Source organism: Pteropus alecto, unplaced genomic scaffold (genome assembly GCF_000325575.1).
Source record: "Pteropus alecto unplaced genomic scaffold, ASM32557v1 scaffold21, whole genome shotgun sequence".
In the NCBI taxonomy this organism is placed as follows: domain Eukaryota; kingdom Metazoa; phylum Chordata; class Mammalia; order Chiroptera; family Pteropodidae; genus Pteropus; species Pteropus alecto.
In genome coordinates, this window is record NW_006436282.1 from 29,409,371 (window position 1) to 29,429,763 (window position 20,393).

At 42.1% G+C, this 20,393-nt stretch overlaps 1 protein-coding gene across 2 annotated transcripts in view; it reads right to left on the reverse strand.

Annotated features, from left to right (window-relative positions):
* Nucleotides 1–1,110: 1,110 nt before the first annotated feature.
* Nucleotides 1,111–20,393, reverse strand: part of VSTM2A (V-set and transmembrane domain containing 2A) — a 22,298-nt gene continuing 3,015 nt past the window's right edge. The window contains exons 3-5 of one of the 2 annotated variants that reach the window (XM_015589437.1): nucleotides 20,267–20,317; nucleotides 17,264–17,597; nucleotides 1,111–1,199 (exon numbers count right to left, since the gene is read on the reverse strand). In XM_015589437.1, coding sequence (XP_015444923.1) covers nucleotides 1,111–1,199; nucleotides 17,264–17,597; nucleotides 20,267–20,317 — 474 coding nt within the window. Of the gene's footprint in view, nucleotides 1,200–1,244; nucleotides 1,322–17,263; nucleotides 17,598–20,266; nucleotides 20,318–20,393 lie in introns of those variants that run through there. The other variant, XM_006912081.2, reaches the window with a different exon arrangement.

The window sequence follows — 20,393 nt, forward strand, 5'->3', positions numbered from 1 at the left end:
CTCATTCACCCCCAAGGCAGATTTTCCAGGAGCGACATTGCTTTTCGACAATAATGATGATGATTATATTATAGGGATAGCTGTCAAAACCAGAGAGTGTACATTCTTTAGAGTCAAGAGACCCTCAAACCTCAATAAACACCGTTTGTAAAGGAACATAGCAAATTCCAACAGAGCATACACACGACGAAATTAATTCACTTATCGGATACAATTTTGGATATGCTTTTCCCAGAAGGAAGCAGAGGCCAACAGAGGCCATCTGCAGCTGTCATACCTGTGGAAGTGAAACGAGGCATTACAAAATTCACACAATACATGAACCGTAAGTGAGAAATGCTTTAATTGGTGGCCCAACATATAGATATTTATATGTATATATTTATATATATAATGATAAAAATCAGCTTGCATGAGGGTCATAGTTCTATCTACTTCGAAGTTATATCACACATACTATAAGCAATTTACAGAATTTGTCAAGTTTGCATATACAGGAATTGCGAAATGAATTAAAATACATTGAAATATAGAACGCTCAAAATGTATTTATATAAACCTCCCAGGAATGACAGGGATTGGCCATAATCAGCATTTGCCACCATTGAACAAGAACCATAATCAAGAAAAAGGAGAAAAATCCAAGGAAAAAAAAAAGGGGAAAATTAAAAAAAAAAAATTTCTTTTCTTATTTCTGATTTAAAATAATGTTCTCCTTGTTGCCTCGCAGTGTTGGTAATTTTGTTCTTGGCCCCAAACGGGGGTTTTCGTTTGATGACAGTTTATATTCTGAAGTCTTTTGATCACTGTTTGCTTCCTGCAGATAACGGGTCCTTTCGTAGGGAATCAATGGTATCCGTAGTAAATATTTACCATCCCCATCGCATTCAGGCCAACCCCTGAGCAGTCAGCAAGATGATGCTTTAAGCAGCCGCAAGAAAAGGAAAAAAAGAAAAAAAAAAAGATCTTGCTGGTAGAAAACATCCTATCACTGCACACTAATTCTCTTGAAAGAAAAGATCAATGACTCGCCCAAGAAACTATTATGAACAAAGCGTGTGATAGCCTCTTCGTGTAAGCTTCTGGAAGCAGGCGTCCTTGGGTAGGAAATTAGAGTACAGTGGGTACAGGGTGGTGCTTGGAGTTTAGGGTCAACTTTGCTGTCCGCTCCGTAGATTTTACAGGCGATTTGCTCTTTGCTTTAAGAAGAGAAAGTGATATTGGAAAAAAGTCAGCACTTTAGACTAAAGCAAAGCACCCTTCACAAAGCCACAAACAAGAAGCAGGACAGAAAGCCCGTGGCTTGTAGCTATCCTCGCACCTGCGGAAGAAGTTATAAGATATTCGCTCATCTTGAAGATATCCAACGCTCCTTATTAGGCTGTTTTAAACACACACACATATATATTTAATTAGCTCGCCAGCTTGGCTCTGGTGCCCATGAATGTCTTGGCATGCACTGCAAACAACAACACATACAAAGTATTTCAGTCCCGGGAAGTTCGTCTTGTTTGTTTTGTCTGTTTTCAAACAATGCCATTCCACAGGTGGGGACACCGGAGGGATGAATCCACAACCAACTCTTCCCTGCCCCTCCCCCGCCCCGCCCCGCCCCGAGGGAACCTTTCAGGATCATTCCCTAGAGTCATGGGGTTTGTTCCTGTCTTGGTACCTACAACCACGCCCCCTGGCTGCTGTCCGAGCATTTTCTTTTAGAGGAAGATCTTTCTCAGCTTTTAGCCTTGGAATCTGAGCACAAGTTAGTGCTATCTATCAAGAACTAGACATTTTTAAAGGGCTTGGAGAACAAGGGAAAGGATTATACTGTATTTTTGCAATTTTTCTTCAATTAGACAAATTTCATCTGATACGTTTCTACTTCTAAATGACGTATGAAGTACCTTTATTAGTAAGAAAACAAGAATGGACTCAGGCTCAAAGCATTTTTCATTCTTCTTTTCTAATTGGAGAAAACTTAAGTGGGTGTGAAGGACGTAAAGGTAGAGAAATTCAACCCTTTGGCTATTTTGGCTAAATCGCTCTCAGGTCCACAATGGCAATGCTAAAGACCGAGAAACACACGTGGTGTCAAAAGGTCGCTGCAGGGTCAGGGTTTGGGGGCCTCGAGGTGCCCCACGTGGCTGTTTGGCGTTAAGGTTCTTTAACGCTGGCTCTGATTCACCTTGGTTTGGCAGGCGAGCCACACACTTAATGCCCCATCCCCTCCCAGAAACCTAGTGACTGAAGGACCATTGGTGGCGATGGGTCCCTGGAGAGTGTCCCTGCTCTGAAGGCGGGAGCTAAGGTTCAAAAATGCAGAAGCGACAGTGCAGTCCGCGGGCGGCTGGCGGTGCGAAGACCGCGCCCACACGGTCTGTGCGGGGAGCGCTCGCATCGCAGCTCGCATCGCAGCCCGCCCCGCAGAGCGCCTGCTCTGTTCTCTTCCGAACAGAGACTCTTCACCAAGGGATTCGGTTTTTGAAAAAGGAAAAAAAAATCAATTACACGGCTCCTTAAGTAGCCGATGGCACCTGACACAAAGTATGTCCGTCTGCTATTGAAAAACGTTTAAAAATGCTAAAAGCAATAAAATGAGGTAAAAGGATTCACTCTTTAAAAAACGCATTTCGGGAAATAACAGTTTCCTCATCAGCACAGGCGGTTTGGCTCAAATGTGCTGAAACTGTGTATTAACCTTCCGCTTTCTCCAGTCACCAGCCCTTCATGGCAGACCCAAGACCCCATCATTCCTAGGAGGTATTTAGGGAACAGCTACCTTGCTTTGACCCAACGTGTCCTACCACGCTACGTCCAGCATGTGCAAGTTAAAACAAAATTTGGTTGGAAAGAATCTAATTACACAGAGTAAAGAATATTTTAAGGCGACTAAACTCCGAACTGCCATCTTCCAGGCAATGTGGCCTTGTCACAAAGCCCTGTCCGCCCAGACCATTCATCTGCGCTAGGCGCATGCATTTCCTAGCCTATTTTTAGTAAATGAAATGTATTTATCGGGACAAGTATAAAGTTTTTCTTTCCTGCACAGTGAATTCTAACGCAAATCTCCAATCGTCTTTTCTTTCTATAGTTCATTTATGACTTGAACGAAGAGATATGTACTCCTTTATCTTTGGAATCCCAAAGACTTAGTGAAATCTGAGAATCTAAAATGCTATATAATTTGTCCTGCGTAATTTGAACAAATAATCATCACAGCCATTTTCATTCAAATGTACATTATTCTGAATGTAACAGTAATCTGAATATACATGTGTTTATCAAACATGCTACAGTCTATTCCACAGAAAGTTTAAATCATTTATTTATTTTTTTGTAAAAACAAATTTTTTTTTTGTAAAAACACATCCTGCTCTATTCTCATGGTTACAGGTAGATTTTTTTTTTCTTTTTTTGGTGAATGAGAACCACGATTGCATCAGTCGTCTTGAGCTCTAATTTTCTCTGCTGCCACTCACTTCTAAGATCCCGAATAAGATGCCCACTTCTTCCACGTGTTCTAAAATGAGCATAATGACTCTTTGAGCATCACTGTTTTTTCTTTTTATACCAGCATGCCAGACATTGTGTTGGAATAGGATCACCTGTTCTGCTTTATTTGGCCCAGCCCAGGCCGCAGACCTGTCATCCCTCTAACACGACATTGAGTTTAAGCAACTCTTGCCCTCAGATAACCTGCCGTTGACTGTGTCCGCTCCCGCCAGCCAGCTGTCGTCTGTCTGCTCTGAGCGGCAGCAGCGTTCTGGCCTTGCCTCTCCTATGGGTCTGGCATGGCTTCCACTGACCTGTGATTCATTATATTCCTAGCTCGTCTCACGGATTCCACTGTAAGCTCGTTAAAGGCAAGAGGTGAAATTTCAGCAATTATTGTTCATTACTCTCAACGTCGAAAACAATACCTTGCGAATTTTTAAGTGTTTGGCCCCGACGCAAAATACCCTGTGAAGAAGAAAAGGAGATGCTCTTCTCCAGATGATGAGATGGCCGTGTAGAGACGACCGTGTCCCCCGACGGCCGGATGAGGGGTAGCCTGAGGGAGCCTAAGGAGTTCTCTGTCAGAATGTCATTTCAGCACGACCTTCGACTTCTACTTAATAACGATGCCCTTCGTTTGTTTTCTTTACGCTTCAAGATTTTCACAGTGCTCTCTCAGGTGTAATTCCCTTGCCTTTGTAAAGCAGGGAAGGTATTTTCTCCATTTTGCAAATGGAAAAGTCTAAGAAGTCTCAGACGTCCAAGGAGCGTAGGAGCGCGGCCTCCCATTTTTCTACCTTTTTTTGTACCTGATGCCATAGCCAGTCACATCGCCGTCCCCAAGATGTGGACGGCAAGCGTTCCTCAAGAGAGTGTCTGTGACAAAGGAGAGTCTGGCCAATAAGAAATATGAAACAAAACAAAACAAAACACCTCCAAAGTTTTATCTTCACTAAATTATTACCTTAGGGAACAACAGAAAATTCCATCTATTTCTTTAAAAAAGACAAAGCAATAAAACCATCACGACACAGCAGCGGAGACGGTGGCCCGCCCAGCGATCAGGTAGAGACGGGGTACAGTTACACTGCCCTGTCACGAGCATCTGCCACGGACAGTTACGTCACCACCCACTGAACTCAGCTCAGCTTCCCGGCCTGGGAGGCCCTGCCTGGCCCTGTCCTCTTTCTGTCACCACTTGGAGGAACGTGGCTCCCCTCAGTGCCTCCCTTCCGAAGCCATTCCATCTGTGGCACTACGTCTTCTCCGCCGTACCTACGACCACGAGGCTAGAAGGCTCTTTAATGACGCTGTCCCCCTGCCTCCTGCGAAGGTCAGTCTCCAAAACGACAGAACTGGACTGGGCATCTACTGTGCCTGGGAAGACACGGTAGGCATTCGGTGCGCGTCGCCTTACTCCGTCCTCTCTACAGCCCTGGAGACTCCACCTACGGACCAGGAAAATGTGACTCAGTGACCTGCAGTGACTGCCCCTAGGTTCCAGGGATGACAGGCAGGAAAGCGAAGGGACAGGAACAGTCCAGTCACCTGGAATATAGACCAGCTCCTTTGTGAAACTCCCCGAGGCAAGTGCCCTGGCCCCATCGTCGCCACGTCTGTCAAATCAGGATGCGAAGCTGTTGCTTACACGTGCGCTGATCTTTCCAGAGAAAATGCACTGGCTACAACACGCTTCAGGGAAAAGAATCGTTTGATACAAAACTTCTTTTCCCCAACTCTGAGCTAAGAAATACTGAATAAAAACGTCATCAGCCTCTCAGTTTTCCTAGACATTTCTAGTAAGTAAAGTTTGCTCTGCTCTGTATAGTGTACCAACTGTCATAATATTTTGAACTTTTCATATAGACTTTTAGAGCTTAAAGTTTCTTCCAAATTCATTTAGATGTTTCAGTGAGAGGTGGCTCCGCCATTATTCTTACATGTCTTCTTTCTAAGAACTTCGCTTTTCCAAGCTTTTCATTCAAATTTGACAGCCTGGGACCAAGAAAGGTTAAGTGCACCAGGAGTGAGTAGCAGGGAGAGAGACAACCAGAGCATCTGTCTTCCAAGAAAGTTCCCCTGAACAGGATACGAGCATTTCATTCAAAGCACTAAGATGAGTGTTGAGACGTGCTCTAAATTTATCCCATCTAAATGTTACCAGCTCTTCAAATACCCACTTTCCCTGGGCTGTGACTCTGATGGCTTAATTTTGTATGGAAGTACAATGCGTAGTTGGTTTAGCTTTGGGGAACAGTCATAATTCATGGCAGCTGTCTGTAGATAGGGGTACGATTCTTGATAGGTTTTCTCTTCTTCTTCTTCTTCTTTTTTTGTTTGTTTGAGTATCCAGTAGAATCCAAAGAAGCAAGAAAAGGGAAAGGAAACAATTTCTCTCACACCGAGGCTCTGTGGTCTGACTTTAGAACCTTTATGTAAAAAAGGTGAAGACTAGCGATGCTTATCGAATGAACAAACCTAAAAATGGAAATCCTCCGATAATAGAAGAAGCAACAATCCAGCATTTTTTTTTTGTCTGTGAAGCAGCTTAGCTTCTAGAGAATGGAGTATCGATACAGCCAGGAACAGACCAGCCTTCGACATAGTTCTCTTTCATTGCAGAGTACAGATGCCAGCTTTAAGGAATAAAAACAGCTGGCAAGAGAATCTGAGCTAGTTTTTAATGTAATTTTTATTCGGGTTCGTACAGACTAAGTTACTATTTAAGAGGAAAAGTCAAATAATAGGAGGATTTTAGCCTATAATTTTTTGAAAAGAATATTTTTTGTTTGTTTGTTTTAGAATTCTTATGGGTCCAGTGCCAATTTCTTCCAGACATCCCTCCCGTTTTGACCCAATACATAAATCGCCTGTTTCATTGGGCCCTGGCATGCTGGCAGCCACTGCACATTTCCTCTCCTGCTTCCCCTCCCTAGGGAATCGCACACCTCCATTCTAGTTCTGAGGGCTCCTGTCGCTCAGGGAAAAAAGTGCAGTTACCCACGTGCACGAGGTCTCAGCGACAAGGTGCGTGGGGATACCCTGTTCACCTCGGAATGTTCCAGACTCTCTTGCAAACGAGTCCTCTACAAACAAACTCTCTACAAACAAGTCCCTGTAGACCTTCTGGTTTCCGCTTTTTATAGTTAACTCAAAAACAGGCACTCGAAAGTGATCCTGCCTCCCGCTTGCAGTCACGCATGATGAAACAGCTCCTTTTCGCTGTCATTCACTCGCCCAGGTGACAAGCAATCTGGGCGCAAACAGCATGATGATGATGATGATGATGATGCGAATATAGCGGCTCATATTTCCTGAGCATTTGTTGTTTCTTTACCTCTGATGGTGATCGTGAAGTTGCTATGATCGTTCTGCTGATTGAGGAACTTTGTGGAGAGAGGCGCGTGCGTACTTCTCAGCTAGTAAGTGGTGCAGCGGACGTTCAAAACCAGTTCTGTCCGACTACAGATTTGCATCATAATTTCATCTGGCAATTCTGCATACCTGAGAACTATACTTTCTCAATCTGCCTATTAAAAATATATGGAAATACGAGTGGCTTTGATGAAATAAGAGAGAGGATAATATAAATTAGTGGAAAACGCAATAAAATGTTTTCAAAGGATGAAGTTTTAATACCACTTGTATTTCACGACTGGTCTAATGCATATTTAAGACTAATTTATTATTAGCACTACATTTACAGGTATGTAAATAAATGCTGCTAAGGTACTTGAAACTATTTGCTCATGGAGCTTAAATATGCCTCCTGCATGTATGTTTTCATTATTAATCAGCCAACTTTTTATGCATAATACGAAGGCAGATATTAATCCTCACCCTGCTGGAATGATTATAGAGTCCATATTAGGGATTTGCACACACGTGTGCTTTGTTGCACCGATAACATGGTTGAAAAATGCCAAATTTGTCCAAGGGCTTAAATGAGTACATTCAACTAGGGGAGTGGAGTGGAAGAAATTGTCAGGACACCAACGGGTAATGGCTTTGCTTCAGGGATCGTGACGCTGGGGCACTTATCCCAGGGGAGACAGGATAGCTGGCCCTGAGGGAAGAGGCTGATACAGAGAACACTACAGCTAGAATTACCGACTACTGAGCGAAGAGGTAAGAAAGATGGATGTTGGCGCTTGAGCGCTCACTCACTGATTGGTGGGGTGAAGGCCCGCCCCACCCACACTTCCGGCACTTTGTCATAAATCCCCATCTCCGACTTCATCGGGGGAGAATGTCTCATCGAAGAAGAAAGCATATCTTGTATTTTAGAGAAATGGACTCAAAGTCAAGAAATAGAAGTAAAAGACAGAGAAGGAAAGAAACGTAGCTGGAATGTGTGATTTCAGTTTTCACACATCTTATATGAATTGAAAAAGATAAAAGCCATCATCTTACTTTATACGTACAGTAATTTGCCTAAATTAAAAAAAATAATTTTAATCCTTCAACGGCGTTTGTTTTTGAGGAAAAAATTATTCGAGGACCTAATGCTGTATGATATAGAAGAACATCAATTATATAGCTTCAGATAACACACTTGTTTTAACACAAGGAAAATGTCTTAAGACATTGACCATATATTTTCCAAGTTTGAGCCAATGGTTTGACCCCTTCATCTGGCTATTTCGAAATTATCCGAATTAGAATATTTTGTATATTATTTTCTTAGCCATAAGAATTAAGCAATTAACAGAGATAATTGAAGCAAGATTTTTTAAATCCATAGTCTACTTATCAAAGAATGATAAGTAGTTGCCAAAGACTGTTCATCAACATTTCTAGACATAATGCGTTATGAAATATAATTTAATATAAATGAATATTATTGTTGTCATGGATATGTAATGAGGGGTGGTCCAAGTGTTATTTTCTAATCTTTTCTCTCCATTAATACAAAAATGGTCTGGGGTTGTTTTCTTAAAGATTGACTAAATTCATAAAAAATCATGTATCTTCTTAGCAGTGTATTATCCTCGTAAGTGTTTTGCACTGTACATAAGCCAAAACTTAACATTCAATCCCCAAACATCTATTCAATTCTAATTCTGTGCCAAGCACAGTGCTAGACACTTTAATAACACCAAAAATATCGAGACACAATTTGTATTTTCAAAACCTTCATCTTTTCAGATCGTTGGAAATAGAATGAGTTTTTATAATCTAAAATCTCTATTTTCTATTTAGCTGTGATTCTACTGCTTGTTCCTTAAATGTAGCGTTTTTCAGATTAACTCTTTACAACACTAAGAGGAGAGAGAAAATGGCCTTCATAGCAAATAAATGTGTTTACGCAGAAAAATTAAATATTTTCTACATGGTCGAAGAAGATGCTGCTAAGAATGTATGTACAATGGAGACTTCTCAATAAAACAAGAAAAAAAAAAAAGTCCCATAATAGACCCCCTCACTGCAGAGTGCTTGAGATTTTTATATTTTGAAATTTGGAGTATCTGACTGCATTATTTAATCTTCACTAAAATTCTTGTGCCTGCGAAGATAATAAATTTGCTTACTTCATTTCTTATTTTTATTTTTTCAATAGCTCCATAGTGGTAGGCTTCACAGAAATTGTAATTCTAACTCGTAGCTTTTACAATTTAATTCAAGCCCCGAGAGCATAACCTGTATCAGGTCTGTTTTATGCACATGGGATTCTGCATTCATGCAAAAATGCTCTCTCAGACTTTTCTGAAGCAGTCATATTAAATAAAACACAATTATCATTTATACATATTCCGGTGTATTGATTTTCCTTGACTCTCTCTATGACTGCACTGTTGCTGATGACTTTGCTCTCCCTGTGAATTGGGGGCCAAATGAGTCATACTACTGAGAGGAAAAATGATGGGATGATCTTTTATTTATGGACTTTATATGTGCTTGATTTGTTCAATCCATGTAAATTTATCAAGCACACTCATTATGTTTAGAAAAACAGAAAGAATAATTGATGGTCAGATTCTCCACCCAGCTCCCAGGAAATAAGGTATAATGTTTTTAATTTCAATGTTACTAGTAATTTCTGGGTATACCACTTTCATAATAATACTTACAATACACACATATCCATGTGTGTATATTTTTAATTTGTCATGAGCTCCAGAGTCACACAACACCATTATTTTACTTTGCCTTTCTTTGATTTTTTTATTTGAGTACATTTTATTTTATTTTTTTTCTCTCTCTGGAGCTATTATTTTAAATCGGGGAAATTTTAAATAATGTCCTTCTTCTCCTTATAACAAAAGTAACAAATTATCACTGTATAAATGTTACCAATACAAACGAAATAATCAAATAATTAAAAATGATAACTTATCTTGACTTTTGATGTACGTTTTCATATATTTCTTCTTGTCGTTTTTCTATGCACCTATCTCAGATTGATTTAAGGTTTCGCAGTCTATACTTTTTCGTTGGAAAGTTTTGCACCCTGTACTTTTTTCGCATTCAATTTTACATAGAGTCTTCTCAAATTTCATTAAATTTCTTTGAAAACATGATTCTGGAAGCTGCTTAGTATTAAATGTTTTATGGCTTTAACACATTCATTAGGTGACCACCCTACTCTGGGTCATCTCGCTAGTGCCAGCGATGGGAAGACCCCTGTCGCGGGCACCCCGTTCGTGGGTCTGGGTCCTCCCGATGACCCACCTTGGAATTTCCTCTCAGGAGCATCACTTCTGGGACAAATGGGCCACACAGCCTGAAGCCCTGTGACTGATCTTTCCTGCCAAACTTTCCTCCAGAACCAATTCAAGTAGTAATACAGCAGGATGCCTGAGTCGCTGTAACCTTGGTGATAGGTGTTGATTTAAAAAATTTTTGCCCAGATTATATGTGTCAAATTTTAAAAAATGATGAGGGTTTTGACTGGGACTGCATCAAGTCCACACTTTTGAAAAACTTGACGTATTTACAATACTGAGATTGCCCGTCCAAAAACGTAGAATGTTTACTCCTTTATTCAAAATCTTAGCAGTGTTCTAATGCTCTTCATATTCATACTACTTGTTTGTTACTGTCTTTGGAAAAAACACTAGATATTTTATACTTCTTTTGTTGTTACTATTGATGATTATATATTATGTCCCAAATATTTTTTATTTGGGTATTGCTGTCATATAGAGAATTGATTTCACTTTATATCTTTATCTTGTCTTTATTGATATTATATGATCAACTTTTGATATTTAGAGTAGATTACATAATAGCATCTGTAAAAATGACACTTCTTAACTATTAGACACAGATATTTCCTTGTCTGTTGCATCATCTTTTGGTTACATTTGATTAAATTAAACAAATGTTTTTAAATTATGTGTAAGTAAAATATTATCTCATTTGCTTTTTTTATAACTGTAAACTTTCAAAGCCTCAGGCCTCTGATTTTTATGCTCATCTTTCTATATCTGATGTTCTTTTCTACTTAGTTCTTTAATCAGAGCTCATTTGAATATATATCATAAATTGTGATTATACGTTTCTTTTTGTCATTTATTAATTAAACGAGTCCTTCCTCGATTATTATATTTTTTAATTCATCAGATATTATTTTACATAATTTCAGAGATTTCCGGGCTTCTTGTTTTCTTTCATCTCGATTCATATTGATGTTCCTTAATTACCCTCTTAAATCATGGTTATTTAAATACATACTTTCATATCCGATGGGTAAAAAAGAGAACTAACAATCGCTGAGCTTGCCCAGGTGCCAGCTTTGTTCTTATGTCACTTATTGCTGAAAATGACCCTTGGGACAGACTTATTACTACCTCAGTTTTATAAATAAGGACCCTGAGTTTCAGAGAGATTTCAACCCAGCGGGTAAGGAGTTACTCTCGCAATCGACTGTGTGCCTGCTCACCACCAGAGGCCGTGCCTCCTCATCACGGGGCTCTAAATCCAATATTTTCACTTGTTTATGTTTTTAGATGTATCTAACATTGTTTTATGATTTAAAAAATTCCAAGGGTCTTTTTCGAAAGCTCGAATTTCATTCAGATAGCAGCCAGTTTGTATAAACGCGGCCTCCACATACATATGGTTTATTTGGGTCGCACAGCTCAGATTCTTAAAAATCATTTGGAATTTTACCGTGTTTTACAATAAAGATCTAGTTATGACTTTGGGCAAGGCAGCCGGTTGGTTACGTGGTACGGTTATATAGGGGAAAATCTGTCATCAATCAATGGCACTGTGACCGAAGGAAAAAAAAAAAGTTCTGAAATTATAAACAATAAAACAGAACTCAGGAACGAAGGCCTGGGCTCCCTTCTGTAACTCATCACCTGCACGCACCCAACAAAGAAAATATTTGCCAAGATTGGTGCAGAGCATCCATCCTCATCATGTCCCTGCCGCTAGTCACAATACAGGAGCACATGCAGGAACAGTCGCACTAACCCAGCAAGTAGCTGGCATTGACTGAGGCCTGGGCAGGTGCCAGGCTGTCTCTATAATTTCATTTAATCCTCAAAATGAGGAAACGGAGACATACACAGCCACGAGTGATGGGGACGCGATGTGACAGTCTCCCTCCCTAACCGCTGCACCCGCTGCCTCTACTGGGGAGCAGGGGCGGAGGGCCCAAGGGGCATCTTCCCGGGCATTTCCACTCTTTGCAGTGGAGAGGAAGGCAATGGGTGACCTCAGTGTTCCTTGGGAGAAGGACCCTTTACCTTTCTTTTAGGACCTGCGTTACCTTGACTGACAGAGTGAAGTCTTTCCAGGGACTTATCAGCCCTTTGGTCGTCTACCCAGAAAGCCACTCCTGGCAGCTTTGTGAAATCTTTAGAGACAAGCTCTTAGGACATCAGCAAACTCTGCTTCGTGTCCCCTCAACGACAGAGCTCCCGGTCATTGCAAGCAAACCTTAGTTTGGCCATTCAAGCACTGGAAAGCTTTTCCAGCCTGGAGCTGGATCTTGATTTTGGAGACCCTGCTAGGTACTAAATTTCAGTGCGTTAAGTTAAATACGGTTTGTGGGGGAATTTGGCCGATATAGACTATTAATTTACATAATTCCGGTTCAAACGTCTCTAGCAGATTCCTTGGCCCATGTTATCCAAAGCACTGCCTCCAATCTACTTTTCATCTTATTTGTAGACACTCGATTTACACAGCAGCCATTTAACTGATAGAATTACAATGATCAAACTAATTTAACCAGCGTAAGCAGCCAAGTTGGATCATTTAAACCAAAATCAACATTAAGGTCTGAATTACATGTCCGCTTTCCACCTGGATGCAGTGCATCGTATCCTCATATTTTAAGTCAGGGAGACAGTCTCCTGCAAGCCCCTCGGCCTCTCGTCTCCCTCCCCACTGGCTTCGACTTCTGTGTTGTTATGATCATGCCTGCTAAGTCTGGCCACTCTAGGAAAGCTGCCATGTTTATCAGCAGCAGAGGCGCTTCGGGGAGCTCTTGGCTTCGAGCAGCTGTAGCAGCAGCTGCCTCTCAATGCTCGGATTCACATCGTGGAGGAAACAGAATAGCCAGATTTCGGAGTTTGGAGAATCAGTATTCCTGCCGAGGGACTGGAGACTCCGCGTGTAAACATCACTACACCTTCACCGCGGCCAGTTTCTCACAAGTGCCGGCTGCTGATCACAGGAGTGAACAGGGCAGCCTCGCAACGTCCATCCAAGGACTGGGGGAAAAAATAATGCAAAAGACCAGCTCCTAAAGGATATTCTGTAGTCTCAGTCTCTCTCTCTCTCTCTCTCTCTCTCTCTCACACATACACATACACATACACATACACACACATTTCACAGTAAATGATAAAAACCTTTTTTCCTCACTCGTAAGAACTTTTTAGAGTTGACAATCCTCATAATTTACTGCACATAAAAATGCCTGTTTCTGGTTCTAGACTCCGAGATTTTGATCCAATAGGTGCTGCCTGAAGTCCTGGAACATGAATTTTTAAGCAGCGCTTGGAGGGTGAGTCTGGCTTGGTCGTCTGCACTATACGCTTTGAGAAACAGTAATTACGAGCCTTGATCAGGCTGGGACAGTGGCAATAGGATTTGTGCAAATATAAGAAAAAGAAGATAAAACAAAGACACGTGCTTTGTGGCCATATTTTCCTTCCCTTCCCCAAACACGAGCTGCACTTGCCGGTGGCGCTTAGAGAAGGCACACGCGAGCCGCGGCCAAGAAGCTCTTGTGAGGGTGACCAACTGTCCTGCTTTGCCTGAGACCGAGAGGTTCCCCAGGGGACTTCCAGCACCGAGAGGAAAGCCCCGGGAAAACAAAAATGACAAAACAGGGCACACCAACAGATGGCTTCAGAGTAAGTGCCAACAAGTTGCTCTGGAGGCTTGAGCGAGGAAACCGCCAGTTCTAAGACAGTAGGGGAAAAGCTTTATGAAAGAACTCGTGTTTGAGTCGGGGCTCAGCCAACAGGGAAAGACCTGCACAAACAAAACAGCATCTGCAAAGTCACAGAGGTGAGAAAGCGTCTGAAAACATCCAGGAAATGCCATTTGGGAAGGCGATGTGTGAGGGTCGGGGGCCCGGGAGAAACAGGCCTGGACGTCAGACCGTGAAAGCTGGAGAAGGTGCTTTTGGGAAAAGCATCACTGAACACTTGCTCTGCTGTGGTCCATTCCTCATGTTAGTAATGAGACAGGCACAGCGTTAGGAGCTGTCGGAACAGACGCGAAAGTGCGAGGGGGCCTGTGCTGGGAACTACACCTGTGCAGGTGGAACAGAAAAGATGCAGGTGATGCAGGAGCTCAAGGACATTCCGAAGAGACGGGAGGATGGCAGGACGGATTCCTTGTGACAACTGAATGAAGAAGAGGCCATGAGAACATTGTCGAGGTTTCTGTAAGACCTGTGATTGTGACGATGTTTGTTATTAAAAGAATTTGGGAACATTTGTTTCTTTGGTGAAAAAGCTAAGTTAATAAATTCAGTTTCGAATACCTGAGTTTAGGGGCCTGACCCAGATATCTCTTGCTGTGAAACAAATGACCCTAAAACCTAGAGCCTTAAAACGATCACTCATTATCCTCCCCCAGGAGCCTGTGTGTCGCCTGGTTCAGCTGGGCAGTGCTAGCTTGGGACCTTTCAGAGCTGCAATGGGGTCGAGGTTAAAGGCTGGTGGGCTCGGCTTTGCCTAGGAAGCTGCCTTAAGGGAGCTGCACTCCTGAAATGGTGGCTGGCTTCTACGAGGCCACAGCAGAAGCTGCCAGGCCTCTTAAAAGCTGGGTCTCACATGGGCACAGCACTCGCATAAATAACATTATTTCTTCATGTCTCATTGTCAAAGTGGTCACAGGCCAGCCCAGGTCTGGGGGCCTGGGGAGAAGAGGTGCCACATCTCCGTGGGCGGAGGGGTCAGCAATGTGCAGCCGCCTCTGCTCTGTTACAGTGCTTACGGGACATACACGTGGAGAAATGTCGAGAACAACAGTGAATCCTAGTCTGGCTCTCCAGAAAGAAATCAGAATTAGAAACGTAAATGGATGGAGAATGAATAAACGAGTGAATAAATAAAGCATGGGTATTGAAATCAGCTTTATTTGAATGTAACCTGAAAAAAATATAAAGCAAAATTATAAATCAGGATGGGGGTATTACAGCGAATATAATATGTAAATATCTACCCCAGGTACTGTATTTTATACCGTAATTGTGCAAGCATAGAAACTTACACACGAATGGAATGGGTGTCCGGGCCACCCCAGCTTCTGAATTAGAAGTTGGAAAATATTGTTAAATGTAGATAAAATAGTTTCCAGCGTTTACTGGTAGAAAAAAATAGAAATGAAACATCTCGATATATTTCAGATTAATCTTTGCCATAAGCAGATAACGTTTCGTGAATGTGGCTTTTAATGAATCTGGCTCCCATGAGTCAGCTTTCCTTACTTCTTTTTATCCTGACTCTGGACAAAAGCAATGAGCGAGGCCAGTAGTAGGGTGGAAAATGAGCAGCGAGTTTTCATTTGAAAATTGCTAGAGGTTACTATTTAGCTCCAATCACAATACTAAAAAAGAGATATTAAAAGAAAATTGCTATTTTTAGAGGACATAGTTGAATCAAAAGTAAATAGTTTAGAAAGAGACAGAACACTATTCCATGCTTAGGATCCTTCGCTGGGATAGGCAATCTGTTTGATTTTATTCCACAGCATGGATTTCTGCTATGTAGCTGGGAATATTCTATGTAGGCTCATAATTTCACCTTTACGACTTAGCGTTCTCACTAATTAGGTCGTAAGCTGTCTGCTGAGGCTAGTCTGTAATTTTACACCTCGTGTCTGGCTTCTTCCCTTAATAGCATGAAAGGGACAGGGGCAATGAATCCGAAGATATTAAATCTTGATCGAATAATGACTATAAAATTATGATCATGAGCTGCATCTATACGTGTGCTATGTATGAATACGCATCTATACAAGTATATACATGTACAGATCTATATTCTAGCTATGGTTGGTTCTTTAATTTGGAAAACAAAAGAGCTGATAAAGAGGAAACAGACAAAGCCACGCAAATTGAGCTTTAGACGGCAAGGAACCTACACATCAGACTGACATTAACTGCTAGGACCAAGGCATGCTGGGACAGTCGTTCACCTGCATTTAAAGGCAGCACAAACTCACCGCGACCTTTAGCCCAGCTCTCTACAAACCCTATCCGTGAGCACGCCAAGCAGAAGGAGGAAACCTAGGCTGGGACCCGTCACTTTAAAAGGATTGTTCGCAAGAAGAGATTTAAAGATATATGTAAGGTAAGATGCAAGAATACACATATACGTATATAATTATCCTGATGAAATAACTAGATTTTAAACCACCTAATGGCTAGAGAGTCCTTGCATTTAGCAATGTAATTTTCCGTTACCAATTGCAGTAGCGATAATTTCTCAGCGCAAAACTGTGAAGGGAAGACCTTAAAGAATGATGACAATTTTTGTGCCCTCTTCACCCCATAACGCTATGTCACGTGTCTGAGCCAAACGCAGGACAGCGGCAGAGCCTGTGAGGCACCATTCATTCCAAGAAGCCTTTCGCCCACGTGGAGGCTGACACTCCGGTGAGCGTCCATTGGCTGAACGATCGCATAAATGAATGCTATTCGGAACAGCTTTAACTTGCACAGCTGACTTCAGAAATGTGTGACTAAGCTTCCAAATTGGCACCAAAGGCACATTTGCAGGAGCCGCCTTATCTCTGCACCACTTACTGCCTTTCATCCCTCATCCCTCCTCGCTTCCTGCCATTATCATCTTCCCTGTCATCACAGGCAGCTGAAGTCTCTCCTTCAGAATCAAAGGCCCTTGGAGGACAGGCCCGCTGAAAGCTACGGGCGGCTGCCAACGGGGCGCGTTTCTTTCATTTACATTTTGATTAAGTGAAAGTCTCTTAATTTGGGTCATTATCGATAGATAAATCTGTAAAGAAAATGAACATGCATCTATAATGCGACCGACATCACGTGATTTATTATTCTTATCGTGCGTAAATACAGAAGAGGGGCGGTGAAAAAAAGTAAGTCCAGCTTTTAGTTCCCCTGGACAGGGAGCACTGCCAGCGACTCACGGGGCAGGTGACATCCTCCGCGGAGGCCAGCCCGGGCTCTCCCGAGTCTCGCCTCATCATTCCTTGCACTGAACTAGGTCTCCGATCTTAAAACCCGTCATGCATACACAGATCTGTCTCCTGCACCTGACCGGCTCTCCTGGGAGCGACTGGGAGTGGGAAGACGAAGGGCCCAAACGGGTGTCCATACCTGATTGTGGACTTTGTTCAGGGATTCTGGCTACCGCCTGCGGGCTGGACGTGGCGCGCGCTCGCTGGCTGGCGGAGCCGTGGCCGCCGGAGACCGCCGCCGACGCGTTCTTGCGGGGCTTGGTGTCCTGCAGCCACATGGGCGAGGCCTCGAAAGCCTGCATCCTGCGCGCGTGGCTGCTGGTGGCGACGCGCAGGTAGGCCTGCGCCTTGTACTCCTGCAGCTCCCCGTAGTTGGCGTCCGTCACCCGGCACTCGTACAGGCCTTCGTCCTTTTTCCTCACTTTGGAAATCTGAAGCTTGTGAGAGATGTCATTGCCTTGGACTTTCACTGTCTGGAAAATTGCAGGTAAAAAAAAAAAAAATAAAGGGCTGCATCAAATGGCTGCGTTCGCGCGCTCGCTCGCGCCGCGGCGTGAAAAGGCCCTCACGGTGGCAGTCAGGGGGCTCGCAGGCGCCCCGAAGTCCGTTCTGAAGGTCTCACTCGTCCTCGTCTGCGACAACCGGCTGCACCGACCCGGGATGATTAGGCGCCAGAGTCCGCCGGCCACGTGGTCGCATCCCCCAGGCTGCGGGAGCAGCTCCGGCACTGCCCAGTGGCCCGGTGGGCCCCGGCCTGGTTAGCTCGGCTGAACGAAGTACCTGTCTCATGAGGCCACGTCGGGAGTTTACACAGCCTTTCTCTCCGCTTGGGGCTATGACTCTGAGAGGTCACAGAAGTATTTTGTTGGTCCTTGTGACCAAGGAATTTAAGTGAGAATGTGCTTTTATATCGGAGTGGCTAGTGAAGGTACTGACAAAATAAACGTGGATATTAATGATTTTTCTTCTCAAATTTTTGGCGCACTCTGACTTATCGTCCAGGGGTGGCATAGCTCGGGGTGCACATTAATGTCACCCGAGTCTTACGGTGCAGAGTACATACTCCCTGCCACTATAGGATCTTTACATTACTGGAACTTGAAATTAACACTGGTTGATATTCAAAATTGAAACTGGCTTTCTTATTTCTCCTAATAAGTTTTATGCCAGATTAATAGCAAAATTATACATATGATTGCATTTAATACATGACATTCTATATCATATTATCTATATCCATGAGCATCTTTATCAGAACAGTTAGATTGGATATACATTATATATTATCCACGACTGACTGAATGATAAGATTTCATAAGACATTCAGGATTCAAGGATCTGGATGATTTTGAAAGAAAGAGAAAACAAATGAAGGTGACAGAGTTATTCTGCTCCTTCATTATACTTTCAAATGGCCATAAATGGTTAAGAAAACTTGGGGGTTCCTCCATTTTTCACATATAGAGTTGTATATACAAATAGTTTTCAGCATTTGAACCATAACCATAAGTACATATGTGAATGGAAAATTACATATAAATATACTACTATAACAATAATGGAAATTAATAGCTTCACGTGTATTCTGTGTCTTCAGGGGGTGAAGCTCAAATTGGTATTTTATAAAAGCTCTCCTGGGAACTCTAAGGTAACAATTGCTGTTTTAGGACGTATGTTCAAGGTCATACAGTGGTAAACTGGGAAGTAATTACTTTCTATCTCAATTTGTATCTAGAACTCTTTTTTTGCTAGATTTTTTGAACTATCGGTACAGATACTACTGTGAGCAGTTGTATCCATGATTATGATTATGTATCTGATCGTATTGCTCCCCTAGGTCAGGATGTTGGAGGCTGTTTTCATTGCTGATCTTTGGAGGTATGGCCGGTGAAAAGTGAAAGCTGACTCATTGATAAATAATCTATCCAACTATACGTGTGTATGAAAAGTAAAATGTTTAAGAAAAATATTGTTAACGATTGATTCTGCCAATAAAGTTTTACTAGCATTGTCTGAAAACATCAGTTTCCGTGACATAAGAATAATTTAATTGAAATATTATAAAAAGTGTGAGTTTATGAATATAAATTGGAGTTTCTGGTTTATATCTTATTTTTTGTTTGACATTTGCTTCCATTTTGAGATTATGCAGTTGAGTTACAGAATTTGAATCTACTAGAACAATACACTTTTACAGTTTTAGTTAACTCTAGCCTTATACCACTTGACGCTGCTGTAAAAGCCTCAGAATAACTTCCTTTTTAAATGTAGGTCATTAGATTTTTGTCATATACTTATTTTTTGTAATATATATGTAATATATATGCTTAGCGGGTCTCCTTTCTTATTATATAACTTTCATTTCTAGTAATGGAAACATTTACTAATTATCAACCTAATTATTCAGTTCTATTAACATAAAGTGATTCCATATGGCTTCATTTAAGTTAAGGTGTTGTAAAAAAAATAACTTTCATGTTTTTCTAATTTAACACACAATTATGAAAAGTAATAACTGGTGGGGTAGAAATGCATCTCTACAGTTTCAATAGGTGAACCTCTTCCAGTTATGTTATGTCTATGCTGGCTTTTAGTTTTAGCTTTCTGTGATTTTGAACACTGGCATTAGAAATACAGTACACATATCAGGAATAGTAGTGAAAACTGAAGTTTTCATCACAACTTCAACATCCTGTGTGATGCTTTAATTTTGTTTTCTGCCTAGGAAGATTTTCCTACGTAAGTTTTACTTCTCGTTAAAGGATAATTATTTCCATAACTTCGAACGGATATTAGCATTGCAGCTCTTAACTCTTAAGATTTATATAACTGCTAAACAGGCAAGAAAAAAGGGTCGCAAACCCTTCATGATAGCAAAATGATTCTCTACTAATGTTTAAATATTTCGGCGATTAATATACATCATTTTATTGTACCGACTCTAAATCGGCTTGCACTTTGATGCACCCAGTGAGGTAAGAAAGAGACACCGGTTCTCCTGCGTTTGCAAAATCGCCTTTTTTTCCAGGGACAATAAGTTAAAAGGCTTTTAAAACCCTCAAATGCATTGATTTTTGCGTTGGGCCTGCCTGGCAGCTGACAAGGGCATGCGCCCCCTGCCGCCCGTCCCCGTGATACTCACGCTGATCTTGGTCCCGTCGTTGTCCGGGTCTCGGTCGGGCACGAGCTCCACCTGCGGGAGAGGGAGGCGCGCGCTCAGGTGGGGACCCGGACGGTCCCAGCCAGGGCGCGCGCGGCCGCGCGGAGCC